At 35.8% G+C, this 20400-nt stretch overlaps 1 protein-coding gene across 1 annotated transcript in view; it reads right to left on the minus strand.

The window, feature by feature from the left end:
- Positions 1–7895: 7895 nt before the first annotated feature.
- Positions 7896–20400, minus strand: part of WBP4 (WW domain binding protein 4) — a 30496-nt gene continuing 17991 nt past the window's right edge. Inside the window, exons 9-10 of the mRNA XM_037141254.2 lie at positions 20036–20199; positions 7896–9526 (exon numbers count right to left, since the gene is read on the minus strand). Of these exons, the coding sequence (XP_036997149.2) occupies positions 9316–9526; positions 20036–20199 (375 nt within the window). The 3' untranslated portion in view covers positions 7896–9315. The remainder of the gene's footprint in view (positions 9527–20035; positions 20200–20400) is intronic.

Consider the following 20400-nt stretch of genomic DNA (forward strand, 5'->3'; position numbering starts at 1 on the left):
TTGGAATACTTCTTTCCAGCCCCTTCTTGCCTGTAAGGTCTCTTTTGAGAAATCAGCTGACAGTCTGATGGGAACTCCTTTGCAGGGGACTGTCCCCTTATCTCTTGCTGCTTCTAGGATTCTCTCCTTCATTTTCATCTTGGCTAATGTAATTATGACGTGTCTTGGTATATTCCTTCTTGGGTCCAACTTCTTTGGGACTTTCTGTGCTTCCTGGATTTCCTGGAGGTCTATTTCCTTTGCCAGATTGGGGAAGTTCTCCTTTATTATTTATTCAAATAAGATTTCCACTTGCTATTTCTCTTCCCCTTCTGGTACCCCTATAATTCAGATGTTGGAGCGTTTAAAGATGTCTTGGAGGTTTCTTAGCCTCTCCTCATTTTTTTGAATTCTTTTTTCTTCATATTTTTCTGTTTGGTCATTTTTCTCTTCCTTCTGGTCCTATTACCTTAATTTGAGTCCCAGTTTCCTTTCCATCACTATTGGTTTCCTGTGCATTTCCCTTCATTTCAATTACTTTAGCCTTCATATGTTCCTCTAATTTGTGAGTAAAATCAACCAGTTCTGTGAGCATCCTGATCACCAGTGTTTTGAACTATGCCTCTGATAGGTTGCCAATTTCTTGTTCTCTTAGATTTATCAGCTCTGGGGCTCTGAGTTGTTCTTGAGCCATGTTTTGATCTGTTCGCACCTGTTACGAATGAGGATGGGAGCCTTAGGTGTTCACCAAGGCAGGGCCACCCAGGTTGCTGGTTTGTGATGCTGTATGTGGGGGTGGGGTCAGAGAGGGAGCAATGGCGGGTCCCCTTTGCTCCTTCAAGCAGCTGGGGCCTGCCTAGTCTGTCTCACTGCTTGCTCCTTTGCTGGTTTATGTGCGCAAATGTGTGACCGTGGTCAGCCTACTGCCTTTTGCCTTCACTGGGTCCGCCTGTCACTACCCCCACATCTGAGATCTTCCCTTGGCTGTCTGCTTGCCTGGATAAGGGGATCTTTTTTTCCCGACCCCAGTCTGCTGCTGGCTCTGCCCCTCTTACCGGTCTGGTTGAGTGTTTTGTTGTTGTCGGACTCCCATATTGTTCAATTTTATGTGCTTTGGCTGTGTTTTTTGTTGCTAAAACTTTATTGTTTTTAGACTTGGTTGTGCAAGAAGGCACAGTGTTTCCACCTATGCCTCCATCCTGGCAGAAGTCCCTAAACACAACATCTTGACTTAAGTTGTGTTTCAGCTCCTGAGTTCTAAGGTGGAACAACCCCCTGGCTACTTTCCTATAACACTGTCCTCAAAACCTGAAGAAATATCCATTACCCTTATCTCACTTCCAACCAGTCAACTCCCAATATAACACCCATGGTGTTTTGTGATTTTTCCCTATGTAATCTATAACCTACACATCATTAGAGTTTGGGCTTTTGAGCTTTAGCATCCTTTTTTCCTGGGTGGTGCCATTTATAATAACCAATATTCACTACAATTCTTGGTGTCTCTGGTAGCCTTGATGTTTTGGTGGCTCTGGTAGCACTGGGTGGACAAACTCTTTCTGTTCTGTAACATTTGGAAATAAAATCTTGAAAGAGGAACTTGAGTTAAAAACAAGTCTGTTGGGGTGGGCCCTAATTCATTCTAACTGGTGTCCTTATAATAAGAGATTAGGATACACGAAGAAACACCCAGGGTTCTGTGCACAGAATAAAGGCCAGGTGAGGCCCATGGAGAGAGAACATAGCTGTATGCAAGCCAAGGAGAGAGGCCCTAGGAGAAACCAAATCTGCTTGCACCTTGACCTTGGACTTAGTTTCCAGAACTGTAAGAAGATATATTTCTGTTGTTTAACTCATACTGGCTGTGGTATTTTTTTACAGCAGCCCCAGCAACCTAATACACTACAGGTTAGTTTTCTACTTTGTTGGTAGTGTCCCTGGAAGCACAAAAGTTTTTAATTTTTATGAAATCCAATCAACTTTTTCTTTCATCACTTATACTTTTAGCATATGCCTATGAAGGCTTTCTCTAATTTTAGGCTATGGGTATTTATTTCTGTTTTCTCTTCTAAGCACTTTATAGTTTTACATTTATGTTCATTTTAAATTGATCCATTTAAAATTATTTTTTTGAGTATGGTGTTACAAAGGAGTCTAACTTTTTTTCGTTTGTATGTAGCTATTCAGTTGTTGAAAAGACCGTTCTTTCCCCTTTTGAAGGTCTTGGCACCCTTGTGAATGCTCAAATGACCATAAAAATAAAGGCCTGTTTCTGTCATCTCAATTCTTTTCTACCTTATGTGTCTGTGCTTATGCTAGCACCACACAGTTTTAGTCTTGGTTAGTGCAGTTTTCTAAGTTTTGAAATCAGAATGTGTGAATCTCCTAATTTTATTATTCTAAGACTTTTTTTGGCTATTCCTCATCACTTACATTTCCATATGCATTGTTGGACCAGCTAGACGTTTTATAATGATTGTGTTGAGTCTAGAACAATGTAGAATATTTCTGTTTTAACAACATTAAATTTTTCAATCCATGATATATGGAAGATAGCCTTTATTTATTTAGGTATTCTTTAATTTCTTTCAACAATAATTTATAATTTTCTGGATACATATTTTATATTTTTCTTGAATTTATTTCTTAGTATTTTATTTTTGATGCTATTATGAATACAATTATTTTGTTAATTTTTTTGTGTAATTCTAGGTATTTTATTTCAGGCCTTTAAATAATTATTCTGAAATGGGATTAATAGAGTTTACCAGGTTATCAAATATGTCCATAAACCAATAAATACACAAATATATAAAAATATAAATAAGCAAAATGTAAAAAACCTTACTCAATGTTGTAGCCAATGATCTTTATTAATTATACCAAAGATAAAGTTTATATGATTGGCTATATTGTAATCACTGTCCTACTCTGGTAAGGTATATCAATAGTGGGGGAGAGTATGCATGTATGAGGACGGGGTACACATATAGGCACTCTGTGTATTCTTTTTCATTTTACTGTGAATCTAAAGCTGCTCTAAAATATCCTTAATTTAAAAATTTTTTAATTGAATTTATTTGGGTGACATTATTAATAAAATTATATAGGTTTCAGGTGAACAATTCTATATTACCTGTATATTGTATTGTGTTCACTACCCAAAGTCATCTCCTTCTGTCACCATTTATCCCTCTCTACTCTCTTTTACCTCCTTCCAACTCCCTTTCTATCTAGTAATCACCATACTCTTGTCTGTGTCCATGACCTTTTTCATGCAGTCCCCAAACCCCTCCCATCTCATAGCTGTCAGTCTGTTCTTTGTATCTTTGAGTCTTGTTTCTAGTTTATTTTGTAAAAATATCTCCGTTTTACAGATAAAAAAAATGGAGGTACTTCACAAAGAGGTGAAGTAACTTGCCTAAATCTTATTAAATTCTGCTAGGTACAAATGGGGATTGGATATAAGTCAGTCTGGCACTAGAACTTTTGTCTTCAATTGGTACACTTTTCTTCCTTTTCTCAATCTTGCTTCTTTTATCTAGCAATGTATCATGCAGATCAATCCATAAAAGCACATACAGAGCTCCTTTTAAATGAGCCAGTCTGTACAGATAGGCCTTAAGGCTGTTTCTAATGTCTGATTTAGGAGTAAGGCTACATTAGTCTTACATGTCACTTCTCACATGTTTTGGTACTTACAAGATATATTCCTGTAAGTGGAAATGCCAAGTTAACAGATACCAAAATCTAAAAATTTGATTTTGATGAATTGTTCCTTATAGAGTTTGAATCAATTTATACTGTTCTATGAATATACTGTTGGAATATGGCATGGTAAAGTAGGTGGGGCCACTAGAGATGAGAGTGACGCTTGCAAAGAACTTTATTACACTCACAGATCTCAGAGAGGTTACCACATGCCACAGAGGGCCATAGGGCCATAGGGTTTTGGCAGAAGACAAGAGTAAGGGGAAAACCAAGGCCAAAGCCTTCATTGGCCTTTTGCAGGAAAGGCAAGGCAGGTGGAATAAACATTATGGGATTGGCTAGTTTCAATAATAATGGTGGGCTTTTGGCAATAGGAGTGATCTCTCATTGCCTGGTGGCTAGCCCTGGATGATTTAGGGCAGAATAAATAATGGCTTGGTAGGTTAGATAAAAAGGTGGTAGGGTCCATAGACTTGGGATTGGTTGGTTTGTATGTTAAAGATGTGCTCTGGGGCAAGCCCTTTGCTATCTCTAAAACACAGATGGCCCTGGAAAGGGCAGTCTTTCTCTGGCTAGCAAGCTGGTTAAAATATCAAAACATCATAAAAAGATTAAAAGCATACAAGGTCTGTCCAGAAGGTATCATGCCATGTAATATGAAAACATTTAACATGTAATATGAAATATGAGACATTTATTGAAGAAGATAGAATACAAGAAACATTGTACACAGGGCAATGATGCCTCAGTCCCCTTTAAAGTAAGCATAGTTCTCCCAATCGCCATCAGCTGCCCCATTGTACTTTCCTGAATCTCAACAGTCTGTCTGAAATCTCTTCCCTTTTCAAAGGTAATTTTAGTTTTGGGAAAAGCCAGAAGTCACAGGGTGCCAAATCTGGGCTGTAGGGGAGCTGAGTCCCCTGGGTGATTTGATGTTTTCCAAAAAAATGCATGAGACATGATGCACGAGTAGGTATGTTGTTCTGATAAAGCTGCCAATCACTAGTTGCCCATAGCTGCAGCCTTCTGAATCATCCAAATATTTCCACAAAGAACCATGGAAGCTTAATGCAAAATTTGATGCAGATCCATTCCTCTAATCATGCAGTCATTAGGAATGCAATGGCAACACAGTACACGTGCTCACTCAATGGCATCTACTGTTACCATTGACTAGTATGGTGAAGTTGTCACTGTTAATACATGTGCACTTTGGCAGCCAGGTTGTGTTGATGTCACGCAAACTGTTGTTATATTAGCAATAGCTGGATTTTTTCCTAGACAGAACTTGTATACTTTAGCAGTTTATAAGATCACCTATTCTCCCACATTTTCACAAACATTGACAAATTATTTGATCTTTGCTAATCTGGTAAAAATTGACTTCCAGTTGTAATTTTATCTGTATTTTTTGCTTATTTTTTCTGATTTTTTTAAACAACAAATATTAAGTACTAACAATGTGTGAACAACATAGACAAAGCTCTTGCCCGAAAGCAGCTCACATTTCAAGAAATGTGTAGGACGACCTTGACTGGTGTGGCTCAGTGGATTTTTCATCATGCTACAAGCTATAATGTTGCCAGCTTGATTCCCAGTCAGACAAATGCCTGGGTTGTGTACCAGGTCCTTAGTTGGGGGCACATGAAAGGCAACTGATCGATGTTTCTCTTACATATTGATGTTTCCCTTGCACATCGGTATTTCTCTTCTTCTTCCCTTCCCCTCTCTAAAAATAAATTTAAAAAAATGTGTAGGACCCATAGGGAGAAAACTACAAAATTTAGAGAGACATAAAAGAACTAAACGAAAGATGCTCTGGCTGATGTGGTCAGTTAGTTGGGCATCATCATACAAATAGAAAGGTTGCAGGTTTGATTTCCAGTCAGGGCACATGCCTAAGTTGTGGGTTTGGTTCCCAGTAGGGACACATACAAAAGGGAACTGATGTATCTTTCCCTCTCTTTCTCCCTCCCTTTCTCTCTCTCTAAATCAATAAGCAAGTCCCCAGGTAAGGATTAAAAAAATAGTTAAGTGAAAGACTATGTTGACAGAAGAATCAATGTCAGGAAGAGGGCAACTATTAAGTACGGTATGGTATGAGAGAGTCTTTTTGGGCAATGAGGAGGTGGCTGTGTGGCAAAATGTTACTTGAAGTAATGCATGGATAGTAACATTCTGAAACAGAAAGGTAGAATGAGGATTATCTGCTTTATCAGATGTTAAAATATACAATGAAAACACAATAGTGGAATAAGTGTGGTAACAGCATAGTGACAATAAGAAAATTCTACTTTATATGTCTATATAAAAACTTATTTTTTTTATTGTTGACACTATTATACTGTCCCCGTTCCCCACCCTTTGACCACCTTCATGCACTCTTGCTCCCCTTCCCTTTGGCCATCATCACAGTTGTCTATGAGTTATGCATGCATGTTCTTTAATCCCTTCACCTTTTCATCCAATCCCTCCCCTCTGACAGCTGTTAGTCTATTCCATATATCCTGCCTCTGCTTCTATTTTGTTCGTTAGTTTTTGTTCATTAGATTCCACATGCAAGTGAGATCATGTGGTATTTCTTTCTCTAACTGGCTTATTTCACTTAGCATAATAATGTCCAGGTCCATCCATGCTGTCGAAAAAGGTGAGCTCCTTTTTTACAGCCACGTAGTATTCCATTGCATAAATGTACCAGTTTATCCGCTGCTTCCACATCTTGGCTACTGTAAATAATGCTGCTGTGAATATATATGGCACACTAATTATTATAATTTCTGAATACTTAAAAATCAGATACGGTTGTCTCCACAGTAGAGTTTTCAGAATTTATAAAAACTGCATTAGAAAACAAAAATCACTTGTGGCTGTTTGGATCATACTTCTTTGAATAGCATTTCATCCAGAGTGAACCTCATAGACCTAGGTGTCATAATGATTACCCACATACATTCAGTGTTAACATGCTTTGGGGGAAGGTCATGGGGAGGGCTTCAGAGATTATTTGGACTTTAAAAAAACCTTAATTCGCTGTTATTTGGATATTTATAATAAAATATATAACAATCTCCCACCTATTAACTATATACAAATATATAAAAAATACGCCCTGGCTGGTATAGCTCAGTGGATTGAGCACCCGCCTGTGAACCAAAGGGTCGCCGGTTCGATTCCCAGTCAGGTAACATGCCTGGGTTGCAGGCCAGGTCCCCAGTAGGGGACACATGAGAGGCAACCACACATTGATGTTTCTCTCCCACTTTCTCCTTCCCTTCCCCTCGCTCTAAAAATAAATAAATATTTAAAAATACTATAATAGAAAATAAAAACAGAAATAATATTAAATGCTTAATTTCTTAAAAAAAAAAAGGCTAGGTAAAGTTGATAGGTTCTCTTTTCCAAAACAAAATTTTCTAAATTTTCATAAAAAAATACTTTTTTTTTTTACAATCCTTCATGATTTATATGATCTATCCTGGAGACTGTTCCATGTGTGCTTGAGAAGAATGTGTTTGTTGCTGCTATTGGACAGAATGTTCTGTATGTTTATTAGGTCCATTTTTATGTACTATGTTCCAAGTCCAACATTTCTTTGAATTTCTGTTTGATGATCTGTCCAGTGCTGAAAGTGGTTTATCGAAGTCTCCTATTGTTATTGCATTGCTGTTTCTTCTTTTGGATCTCTTAGTGTTTGCTTAATATGTTTAGATGTTCTAATGCTGGGTTCCCATGTATTTACAGTTGTTTTCTCTTGATGACCCCTTTATGATTATAGTATAATGAATGACCTTCTTTGTCTCTTATTGGCTTGGCGTGTTTTGTCTAAGTATGGTTACTCCTGCTTCCTTTTGGTTTCCACTTAAATGAAATATACTTTTACATTCCTTCACTTTGAGCCTTGTATGTGTCCTTAAATCTTATGTGAGTCTCTTGCAGGCAGTATATGGTTGGTTCTTACTTTTTTATTCACCCAGTCACTCTGTGTCATTTGACTGAAGAATTCAGTTCATTTAAATTTAGAGTAATATACAGATATACTAATGCCATCTTAATTGTTGGTTTTTTTTTCAGTATATCTTACTTCGTTAATATTCTATTAAACAAATTCTATAAATCAAATTTGATTTACTAAGATTTTTGTGTTTCTCAAATCTTTTCTGAACAATCCTAAAACCAGTTTAAGAAAATGTACCTTCAAACTTTTAAGAATACTACTGTTTTATTAAAAAGGCAAAGGAGTTAAAGAATGCATCAAAGTGGAACACTCTACATAATGAGGTGTGGTTTTAAAAAGTCTTCGATTGTGTATTTTGTATAAGCTAAATATGGGTAAAATACAGCAGCATTGCATTTATAGCCTTACAATCTTTTCCAACTGAGGAGTCAAGCCATAAAAATTATTTAGCTAGATGATAAACGGGCCATAGAGGACCAAAAATACTTCTTTATAATGCTATGCATTCATAAAAATACCCAAATAAGTAAACTGAACAAATGGAAACACAAATCTGCAAATATTATTTCTCTAATGCTAAGTTGGCTCTGATCAGTATTATTTTAAAAAATCCAGTACTTTTATAAAATTTTAATAAGCTATCGTTCTTCTTACATGTACACTAGTAACCTTACAAAGCCAAGTGTTTACTACCAAATGTTAAATACTATACAATTTATAAAAAATATTACTTTAAGAATTAGGAGTAATGAAGAGAAGGTATCTACTTCCAAGTAAGAAACTGAACCAGAAAACAGAAATTTCTAATTGGTCTAACTGAAGCCAGAGACCTTACTTGTTGTTCAAGCTTTTATCTACAGTTTTACATAAACCTTCAAGAACATTTTCCACTACCTATAAATAAGGCCACTAAATTAAGAATGCATGACGGGGGGGGGGAAGGACTATGCTAGAAGGTGAAGAAGTAAATATTCACAATAGTTGTGAATATGTCTGATCTTTAATATCCTCAGTTCCTAGCATAATACTTAGCTCAAAGTAAAAATGCTTAGGCAATGGTTGTTATCTCTAACTGAACTGGGCAAATACACCTTTGTAGCTATGGTCCAATTTGTACTCTACCTGAGCAGCAGTCCTTGTTCTTGGTCCTCGATCTTAAATTGAGTAACATAAACCATTACGCATACACTTCCTACATTAATTAGCCTTTTGATAGTATTCTCAGAACTGAATCCCTCAATGGGCTATGAAATCTCTTATATAGTCTGATTCATATTTCTTGGGTAACAGTTAATATCAGTGTACAGAAGTAATGCATTTTCAGTGCAGGATAATTATGTTCATGAGAATAAAAATGAACATTTTTATTCTCAGGAATAAAGGCCTGTTTTTCCAAGTTTTAAGTAACAGATACACAGCACCTTATATTATGACAATTAGCAATTTTTAGACACTGAACATAATACACTGCAAAACAATGCAATGTGGCAGGCTTCCATTTTAGGAACAAAAACAAATTTTACATGGAAAAAGATTTATTTGAAATTCATAAAACACATTTAGAATAAATCTAGATTTTTAGCATTAAAGTATTTAGAAATAATATAGATAAGCCTTTAAGATGTGGTCTTCTTTCTGTCCAAAAAAAAAGTTCAAAAAGCTCTTTCCAATTACTGATCATCATCTCGTTGTCTTAAGTTTCTAGATTTTCCATTTTCAATTCTTCTCTTTTTGAAAACTGGTGCCAGTCCATCTGCCATGACTCCAAGAGAAGTGACTGTTTTTTCTTTAAAGACCACTTTAGGTTCTCCACCAACATCAGCTTCTAAAGTAGATACATATTCATTTTCAGTGCTTGGAAGTTCTAAATCTACCTCCTCACTGAAATAGAAAATAAAAATAAAACCATTACTTGACAGAGTAAGACAAACTTTCACATAACTGGTGGGTCCACCCAAACCCCAAGATCATCTTTCTAATAATAGTGAGGAGTTAGTCATTCTGAAGTAAGAAACTATTTTAAAATACATTACTTAAGATACTGAACACTTATTTAGATTGAGACATCAAGAAAAGTCCCTCCTATTATTCTTCTCTTTTTTAAAAGGCTTTATTTATTTGTTCTTAGAGAAAGGGGAAGGGAGGGAGGAAGAGAGGGAGAGAAACATCCACATGTGATTAAAAACATTAATCAGTTGCCTCTTGGTTGAGGTGTGTATGAGAGAAAACAGATTGATGTTTCTCACATCAGTATTTCTATCTTTCTCCCTCCCTTCCCCTCTCTCTACAAAATATATATTGCACTTTTGGGGCTATAAGACACCCCTCCAATTTAGAAAAGGGGTGGTGTGTCTAACGGTCTGAATGTAGCATACCTGGCTTGCTGTGGCAGGGGGGCGGGGCGGCAGTGGCGAAACAGGGAAACAGGAGGCAGGAGCAGGGTTACTGCTGCATTTTCCTCCCAAATGGGGAGATGAGGTGTGTCTTATAGTCCAAAAAATATGATATATGTATGCTGCTAGTAAATGAAATTGATACAAAATAGTACTGTATGTAAACTGTAATAGAATATTAACAAAGTAAGATATACTGAAAAAAAAAACCAACAATTAAGATGGCATTAGTATATCTGTATATTACTCTAAATTTAAATGAACTGAATTCTTCAGTCAAATGACACAGAGTGACTGGATGAATAAAAAAGTAAGAACCAACCATATACTGCCTGCAAGAGACTCACATAAGATTTAAGGACACATACAAGGCTCAAAGTGAAGGAATGTAAAAGTATATTTCATTTAAGTGGAAACCAAAAGGAAGCAGGAGTAACCATACTTAGACAAAACACGCCAAGCCAATAAGAGACAAAGAAGGTCATTCATTATACTATAATCATAAAGGGGTCATCAAGAGAAAACTACTGTAAATACATGGGAACCCAGCATTAGAACATCTAAACATATTAAGCAAACACTAAGAGATCCAAAAGAAGAAACAGCAATGCAATAACAACAGGAGACTTCGATAAACCACTTTCAGCACTGGACAGATCATCAAACAGAAATTCAAAGAAATGTTGGACTTGGAACATAGTACATAAAAATGGACCTAATAAACATACAGAACATTCTGTCCAATAGCAGCAACAAACACATTCTTCTCAAGCACACATGGAACATTCTCCAGGATAGATCATATAAATCATGAACCAAAAGAAGACTGAAATCATACCAAGTTCCTTTCTTGACTAGAATGGTAAGAAAACTAGAAATCAGTAATAGGACTAAAGCTGAAAATCTGAAAATCTGTGTAAAGTAACACACTTTTGAACACTTAATGGGTTAAAGAGGAAAGCAAAATGAAATCAAACCATCTTTTCAAAAATATGAAAATGGAAACACAATACATCAAAACCCAAAGAATGCCGCAAAGTGGTTCTAAAAGAGGGGTGTAAATAGGGATAAATGCCTACAGTACAGAAAAAGAAAGGTCTGAAACAACTTAATTTTATACCTAGAAAGAACTTAAGAAACTAGAAAAAGAACAAAGCCCATATTAGCATAAGGAAGAATAAAACAAAGATTAGAGCAGAAATAAATGGAATAGAGGCCAGAAGAACAACAGAAAAGATTAAGAAACCTATGAACTGGTTTATTGAAAAGAAAAACAAAACTGACAAACCTTTAGCTAGACTAAGTAAACAGAGGGAAGACTCAAATAAAACCAGAAATGAAAGAGGAGACATTGTAATTGATAGCACAGAAACACAAAGGACAATAACATCGTGTATGCCAACAATTATACGCCAACAAATTGGATAATCCAGAAGAAATGGATGGATACAACTTAACAAAACTGAGTTATGATAAAACAGAAAATCTAAATATAGTAGTAACAGCTAAGAATATTGAACCAGTAATCACAAATCTCTCAACACAGCCCTGGCTAGTGAGGCTCAGTGGACTGAGTGCTGGCCTGTGAACCTAAATGTCACCAGTTTGATGCCCAGTCAGGGCACATACCTGGGTTGTGGAAGCCACCACACACCGATGTTTCTCTCCTATCCTTTCTCTCTCCCTTCCCCTCTGCCTAAAAATAAATAAACAAAATCTCTAAAAACAAACAAACAAAAACCTCTCAACACAAAAAGCCCTGGACCACATAGTTTCACTGGTGAATTCTACCAATATTTAAAGATTAACATCAATAATCCTTCAAATGTTCCAAAAAATTGGAGAGAAGGAAACATTCCCAAATTCATTATAGCAGGCCAGCATTACCCTGATATCTAGCCAGATAAGGAAAATATAAGAAAAGGAAACTACAGTAATATCCCTGATGAACAAAGATGCAAAAATCCTCAAAAAACTATTGGCAAATAAAATTCAAAACCACAAAAGGATAATACATAATAACAAAATGGGATTTAATTCTGGGATGCAAGGATGATTCCACATTTGTGAATCATTTGTGATACACACCACACTGATAAAATGAAAGATGAAAATCATATGATCATCTCAGCTGATGGAGAAAGAGTATTGGATAAAATACATCCTTTTATAATAAAAATGCTCAACAAATTTGGTATGGAAGAAACATAGCTCAACATCAAAAAGCTATATATGACAAACCCACAGCCAACATCATACTCAATGGTGAAAGACTAATTTTCCTCTAAGATGAAGAACATGACAAGGGTGCCTACTCTCGCCACTCTTATTTAATACAGTACTGAAAGTCTAAGCCAAAACAATCAGGAATGGAAAATAAAAGGCATCTAAATTGTAAATGAAGAAGTAAAACTGTTTGTTTGCAGATGATATCTTATGTATAGAAAATCCTGAAGACTCCAAAAGAACTGATAAACTAATTAATGAATCCAGTAAAGTTGCAGGATACAAAATTAACATACAGAAATCAGTTGTTTTTATATACTCTTAACAAAACATCTAAAAAAATAAAGGTAACAATCCCATTCACAATAGCATCATAAACAATAAAATTCTTAGTGATAAATTTAAGCAAGGAGGTGAAAAGTCTGTACAAAACTGTAATACACTGATGAAAGAAATTAAAGAAAACATATAAATCTGTTCATGGATCAGATGAATTAAGGTTGTTAAAAATGTTCGTACTACTCAGAGCCATCTGTAGATTCAATGCAATAGTGATCAAAATTCAAATTCAAATGGCACATCACAGAAACAGAAAAAACAATCCTACAATCTGTATGGAACCAAAGAAGGCCCCATATGGCTAAAGCAATCCTGAGAAAGAAAAATAAAGCCAGAGACATCATATATCCTGATTGATTTCACATGGTACCACAAAGCTGTAATAATCAAAATAGTATGGTACTGACATAGAAATAAACACACAGACCAATGGAACAGAATCGAGTGCCCAGAAATAAGTCATCATATACAGGGTTACTATTGACAAGGGAGCCAAGAATATTCAACATGGAATGTATATTCTCTTCAATAACTGGTGGGAAAAGTGAATAACCACATGCAAAAGAATGAAAACAAGATCTTGAAGAGATATCCACATAGCCATGTACATTTCAGCATTATTCACAATAGCCAAAATATAGAAACAACCTAAGCATCTATCAATGGATAAATGCAGTATTACTCAGCCAAAGAAGAGAAGGAAAATTGCCATTTGTAACAACATGATAGACCTTGAGGGCATTATGCTAACTGAAATAAGCTAGACAGAGAAAGTCAAATTCTGTATGTTATCACTTATATGTGAAATCTGAAAAATCTAAACTCAAAGAAAGAGTGCACTGGTTGTTACCAGGGACTGAGGGGTGGGGGAAACGAGGAGAGTGGCCAAACTTATAATTTCAAGTTATAAGATTAAAAAGTTCTAAGGATCTAATGCATTGCATGGTGATTACAGTTAACACTATATTATATACTTCAAAGTTGCTAAGAGACTGGATCTTAAATGTTCATATTACACACACACATAATTATGTGATGTGATGGAGGTGTTAGCTAACACTAAAATGGTAATCAGTTTGCAATACACACATATAAGTATATCAAACCAACACACTGTATGCCTTAAATTTATACAATGTTCTATGTCAATTATCTCAAAATGCTGGGACAAAAATTATAGGAAGTTTAATGTATTATAGCATGTTTTAATTTGAAAGTTTATACAGTAAGATTTTAGGAAAAAATATAATTACTGAAACTGACTAGTATTCAAGAATGAGTAGCTGAAACTATAATCCCCATGCCCCACTCTTTCTCCAAGAACAGCAGCAGCTGTACATAACAGTTGAAATCTTAGGTGATCCAGAACCAAGTGTGTATGTGGTCCTAAATGTGTTAATTTGGCTTTTCTAATATATTCCTCACAATAAACTAGAAATCAGAAACTATTACTATCCCATTTTACAAATGAAGAAATTGAGACTCAAAGAGATAAGGCAATTTGTCCAAAGTCACAAAGATAGTAACCAAGACACTAAAAGAGATATAAAAAATTATCTCCCTTCCAAAACTCCAGGACAAGATTTTACTAATGATATCTTTTAAACTTTCTAATCCCAGAGGAACTTTTAACTATTCCAGAACATTAAAAAATAAAAATTTATTTAATTCATTTTATTTAACATAAGTGTAATACCAAACTTAATAAAGATATAACACATTTTCAAAAGGAAAAAAACCCTAAACTAGAGACCACCATTTCCCAATCTGTTTCCCACATCAAAAGTACAACTATCGAAATATATATACTAAAGTCAATTTCTGATAATAATCCTTGGAAAAAATCTAGAAATAAAGCATAATCCTTAACATAATAAAAATGACCTGAAAGGCTTAAGATCTATCATAAGCCAAAACGACAGACAGATATTATGATAGATCTCAATTTTAACTCAATATAAATTTTAGAACATTTCCATTGAAATGAGAAAACATTAATGCCCACTATCATCACTATTATATAGCAATGGATTTAAAAATCTAGAAGAAAAATGGAACTTGACATACATAGGGAGTAAAAACACAAGAAAAAATAACAAAATATTTGCAGAAAAGTTTCCGTGTGGAAAACACAAGACCGCAAAGAGTAAGTCAGCCTTGTAAGTAATAACATAACTCAATAGCACAACTGGATACATAAGGTTTTTCATACTATAATTACTAGTTAAAAAATAATAGGAAAAAATTGATTAAATACACATTTGAAAAAAAGCAAAACATGTAAAAATGTATTCATGTACTTAATAAACACTAAGTACCTAATATATGGTAGGTATTGTTTTTAGTTCTGGGGTTATAGCAGAGAATCAGTAAGTGACTACCTAGCTTATATTCAAGAAATGCAAATGTAACACTTATACAGTGGCAGTTAGAAAAACTGTATAATCATACAAATGACTTGAGTAAAAAGAGATATATGTCTTTGGATACAAATATAGAATACTGAAAATATGCCTTTTTTTTTTGCTAAGAAAACCTAATGGAATAAGAACTTTCAGAAACTGCTAATGGAGTAAAAAATTTGTATGCTCTTTTGGAAAGAAATCTAGCACTGTGTATCAAGATTTGCAAAATGCTCCTAACGTTTAAACAGGTATTCTATTTCTAGAAATAGTCAGGAATGTGCACAGAGTAATATATCCATGCAATAATCAGAGTAAGTTATAAAAACAAAAAGTGTAGAAATGATCTAAATGTTAACAAAAAGGGAAAGGCTGAGGACAATCAATGCACACCTAAATGATTAAATATTATGTAGCAATTAAAAATGATGTTTATAACATTTTAACAAAATAGGATATTAATAATATAATACTAAGTACAGAAAAAGGTAAGATCTAGAGAAAATACTTCAAAATGTTAGTATATTATCTATGGGTAACTGAATAAGTTATTCATATGCTTTTCTCCATTTTCAAAATTTTCTATAGTAAACATGTTATTTTTAGAGAAAAATCCTTAAGAAATTAGGCTTAGACACAATTAGGCTTAGAAATTAGGCTCAACACAATCCATTACACATTAAACTGAGTGGTTAAAATTTAATAAGGATGTTATTACAATATAGTTATCACAAGAAACGTTACTCAAAATCTGAGAAATCTCAACTTTGAAACATAGAAGATATTGATAGTAGGACCATCTTCCTATTGTAAGTCACTTAAGAAATCACTTAGTAATTTCTAAGTAATGCACTGAAGTAATGGGCTGAAGTAATGCACTCTATTATTTCTGCAACTTCAATGTAGTCAATATACTCACCATGGTGCCTGGCATTATGTAGTATTAAACACATATTTCCTAATATTTCACTAAATGACATATATAATTTTAACATTTCAAAACAGTAACAACTTCCTGACTTTAACTTATTTTTCAATTATAGTTGACATACAACATTATATTAGTTTCAGGTATATAACCCACTGATTAGACATTATGTAACTTAGTAAGTGATCATGCTGATAAATCTCATACCCATCTGTCACCATACAGTTATTACAGTATTACTGACTGCATTCCTCATGTTGTACTTCATATCCCCATATCTATTCTGTAACTACCAATCTGTACTTTTTAATCCCTTCACCTTTTTCACTCATCCATGCAATCCCATCTATTCTGGCAACTGTCAAAATATTCTCTGTATCTATGTTTCTATTCTGCTTGTTTGTTTTTTAGATTCAATTGTTGGTAGATATATATTTATTGCCATTTTATTAGTATTTTTTATCCTTTTTTCCCTTTCTCTTCGTAAAGAAGAACCTTTAACATTTTATTAATACTAGTTTGGTGATGATGAACTCCTTTAGCTTTTTCATATCTGGGAAGATCTTTATCTGCCCTTTGATTCTACAAGACATGTTTACTGGGTGAGTAATCTTGGTTGTAGGTCCCTGCTTTTCATCTCTTTGAATGTTTCTTGACAATCTCTTCTGGTCTCAAAGTTACTGTTGAGAAATCAGCTGACAGGCTTATGGGAGGTCCCTTGTAGGTAAAAAACTGCTTTTCTCTTGCTGCTTTTAAGAATCTGTCTTTAACATTTCACATTTTTATTATGATGTGTTTTTGGTGTGGGCCTCTTGGTGTTCATCTTGTTTGGTATTCTCTGTACACCATGGACTTGTATGTCTATTTCCTTCACCAAGTTACGGAAGTTTTCCACCATTTTTTCACATATATTTTCAATTCCTTACTCTTTCTCCTTCCAGCACCTCCATGATGCGAATGTTACTATGCTTGAAGTTGTCCCAGACATTCTTTATACTACCCTCATTTTTTTGGATTCCTTTTTGTTTTCGCTGTTCTGATTGGATGATTTCTGCCTCATTCATCTATTCCACTGTTGTTTCCCTGTAATAAATTCTTCACTTCAATGAATGTACTAATTTCTGACTGGTTGTTTCTATTTTCTAGTTCTGTTTTTGTTTCTTATATCTTTGTTGAAGTTGTAAATTCATCTGCTCTTCCCCTAAATTGACCAAGCACCCTTATAACCAGTGTGTTGAACTCTGCATCTAGTAGATTTTTTTAAAAGGTTATCTTTAGAGAGGGCAAAGAAGGGGAAAAAGAGAAATATCAATGTGTGGTTGCCTCTTGTGCACCTCCTACTGGGGACATGACCCACAACCCAGGCATGTGCCCTAGACTGGGGACTGAACCAGCAACTGAACCTTTGGTTAGCAGGCCAATACTCAATCCACTGAGCCACACCAGCCAGGGCATCTAGATTTTTTCCCGTTTTCTGGATTTTTGTTCTTTCATCTAGGACATGCTTCTTTGTCTCCTGGTCTTGGTAGAGTGGCCTCATGCAGCCTGTGCCTTGAGGGATCTAGTGGCACAGCTTCTCCATTCACCTGAGCTGGGTACTCCAGGTGTACCAACCCTCCACCACTGTGTGGGCTGTGTATACCCTCCTGTTGTAGTTAAGCCCTGACTGCCAATAAGCATGTCAATAGAATGGATTTACCCCTGGGCTGATCAACTGCACGGACTAGCTGTGACCATGGTGGAGGATCAGCTGTGTAGGGACCCACCCCACAGAGCAAGATTTACTTAGTGGGGCTCTGGTGCCCACTGAGTCTGCCTCCTGAGTGTGTCACATGTGGAGGTGGTTGGGTGGTACTTTGACATGGTCTGATGCTATGCACTGACTGCACTGGCTCTGAGGCCTCCAGAAAAGTGCAGGCCAAGGTCAGCCATGGCCTGTACTCTGCCCAGGGTCACCTGGCATGAGCTACAAAATGATCTGCAGGTGGGTACTACTTGTGCTTGGTTTGGAGATGTGGTGAGGCCAAGCCACAAACCAAGTCCAGCTGCTGCTAGTGCTGTGCCTGGGGCCACTCAGCAAGAGGTATGGGGCACCCGGAGGCCAGATTACACTTGGAAAATTTTAGGAAAGTATGAAGTATGAGCCAAGATATATTGTTCATATGGAAAAGGCACTACAAATAGCTTGGGTTGGTCTGCAAGTTGAGTGGGGCAGGCTCTCAGGGAGTCACCAGGACAGGACAAACAATGACAGGCAGGTTGATGGAGACTCTTATATGGTACCCACAGGCCCTATCTGTGGTGGGAGGGCTTAGAAAAGGGACTGTTGCCTTGGTTAGTACTTCTCTCTGGGAAAAAGCTTAGCCTTCAGCTCGCTTAGCCTTCAGCTCACTTGATGCCTTTTGTATTGCTGCCCCAGTGCTGGAGCTCAGAGTAAGTCTGAGTAAGTCTATGTGTGGGCCCTTTAAGAGGAACTCCTGGGACTCCAGAAGCCCTGTTCTCACTCTTCCACAATCCCCGCTGGTTGTTACAGCCAGAAGTTATGGTGACTTCTCTTCCAGGCACTGGAACCCAGGGCTGGGGCACCTGGTGTGGGGCTGAAACTGCTGGATCCTCCGGGGGAACTCTGCAGCCAAGATATCCATCCCAATTTTTATCTACCACACATGGTGTGGTATCAGGCTGTTCTGTGTCTCCACCCCTTGTACTAGTCTCCATGTGGCTTCTTCATATACTTAGTTGTAGTAGTTCTATTCAGCAAGATATCAAGCATTTCTGAATAATGGTGGTTTTGTAGTTTAATTGTAATTTTGATGTGGCTGTGGAGGATCCGAGTACCACATTTACCTATGCTACCATCACGACCAAAATCCATAATAGTAATATTTTAATAGCAGTTCCAAGCTATATTATGGTGTGTTATTCCTAGAAATCAATTCCAATTAGAGCAGTACATAAAGGTGTTCAAAACTTCAATTACTCTCTTGTGAAAAAATATGACCTTTTCATAAAAATACAGTTTTAACAATAAATTATTTTCTTTACAAAAGTATTGACAGAGCCCTGACCAGGTGTCTCAACTGCTTGGAGTGTTGTCCTGTACACCAAAGGGTTGCAGGTTCAATCTCTGGTGAAGGCACATACTTAACTTGCAGGTTCGATCCCTGATCAGGGTGCATCCCTGATTGGGAGGCAATTGACTGATGTTTTTCTCTCTCTTGCCCTCTCTGCTTTTCTCTCTAAAAGTCAAAAAAACATATCCTTGGGCTTGGGTGAAGATTAAAAAAAAACTATCAAGAGAGTAGTCATCTTATATTACCATTTCAAAGCATTAATGCTTTGGAGAATAACTGGTTAATGCTAACAGTTTACAATGACATCATGGTCTTTCCTTTTTTTAAATCCTTACCCAAGGATGTTTCTTTTGATTTTAGAGAGAGAGGAAGGAGGGTAGAGAGAGGGGGGAGGGTAGGAGTAGAAGTGGGGAAGAGAGAGAGAAAACTGATCAGTTGCTTCTAGTGGATGCTTTGAGTGGGGCTTAAACCTACACCCTAGAGATGTGCCATAACTGGGTATTGAAACCACAAGTTTTTGGTGTCTTGGATGATTCTCAAACTGAGCTACCCGGCCAGGGCACCAAGATGTTTTCTAATTGATAAAACTGTTGATTTTTGAAACAGGCTTAAAAACTCTGGTTAAACTTTGTCATAAGCCATTTTCAAGACAGCAATAGAACTTTTTTCTTGCTTTTTGGTGTATCATATACAGCATTTATTGAATATAGAGATATTTATTTCTCTAATAGAATAATAATGGTGAATGTGAGAATCCGCATATGTGCATACACGAGTATATGAATGTCTGGTTAATAGGAATGCCATGTTTTGATACAAATGAATACAATCATTAGCTTACTTTTTAAAATAACTATTAAATAACATTTTTAAATATTAGAGAAAAATAAAACCTCTCTAGAAATAAAAAAGAAATGAGCTACATTTATAATAAACACTTTATCCTTTAAACAAGTCACTGTAATTTACCGAAGTAATAGAATATATAATACTTGTAATAATAGTAGGCTTATGTTTCAGCTACTTACTGAGACTTAACTTCTTGTTTAATTTCTTGCCATTCTCCATATGGGTTTGATTTTTTATGAGCTTTGGATTTTTCTTCATTTGAACCTGATGAATTCTGCTCTTGGATATTTTTTCCTTTCTGTTTTTCTGGTTCAGTTCCTTCAACATTATTTTTATTTTTTTCCTAAAATGTCAAAGCCAAGAAATAATACATTATCAGGACAGACACAAAATTTCTTCAACGGAGTCTTGTTATTGATTTGTAAGTAATAATACATTAACTCACTTAATAGTTTAAATATGCATATAATACAAATGTACTTTAAAAAGTTGATGCTTGATTAGGTCTTTCACTACATGTAAAACATTAATATATCAAGGCTGA

The sequence above is a fragment of the Artibeus jamaicensis genome, unplaced genomic scaffold (assembly GCF_021234435.1).
Source record: "Artibeus jamaicensis isolate MK-2021 breed Jamaican fruit bat unplaced genomic scaffold, CSHL_Jam_final contig_415, whole genome shotgun sequence".
NCBI classification, from domain to species: Eukaryota; Metazoa; Chordata; class Mammalia; order Chiroptera; family Phyllostomidae; genus Artibeus; species Artibeus jamaicensis.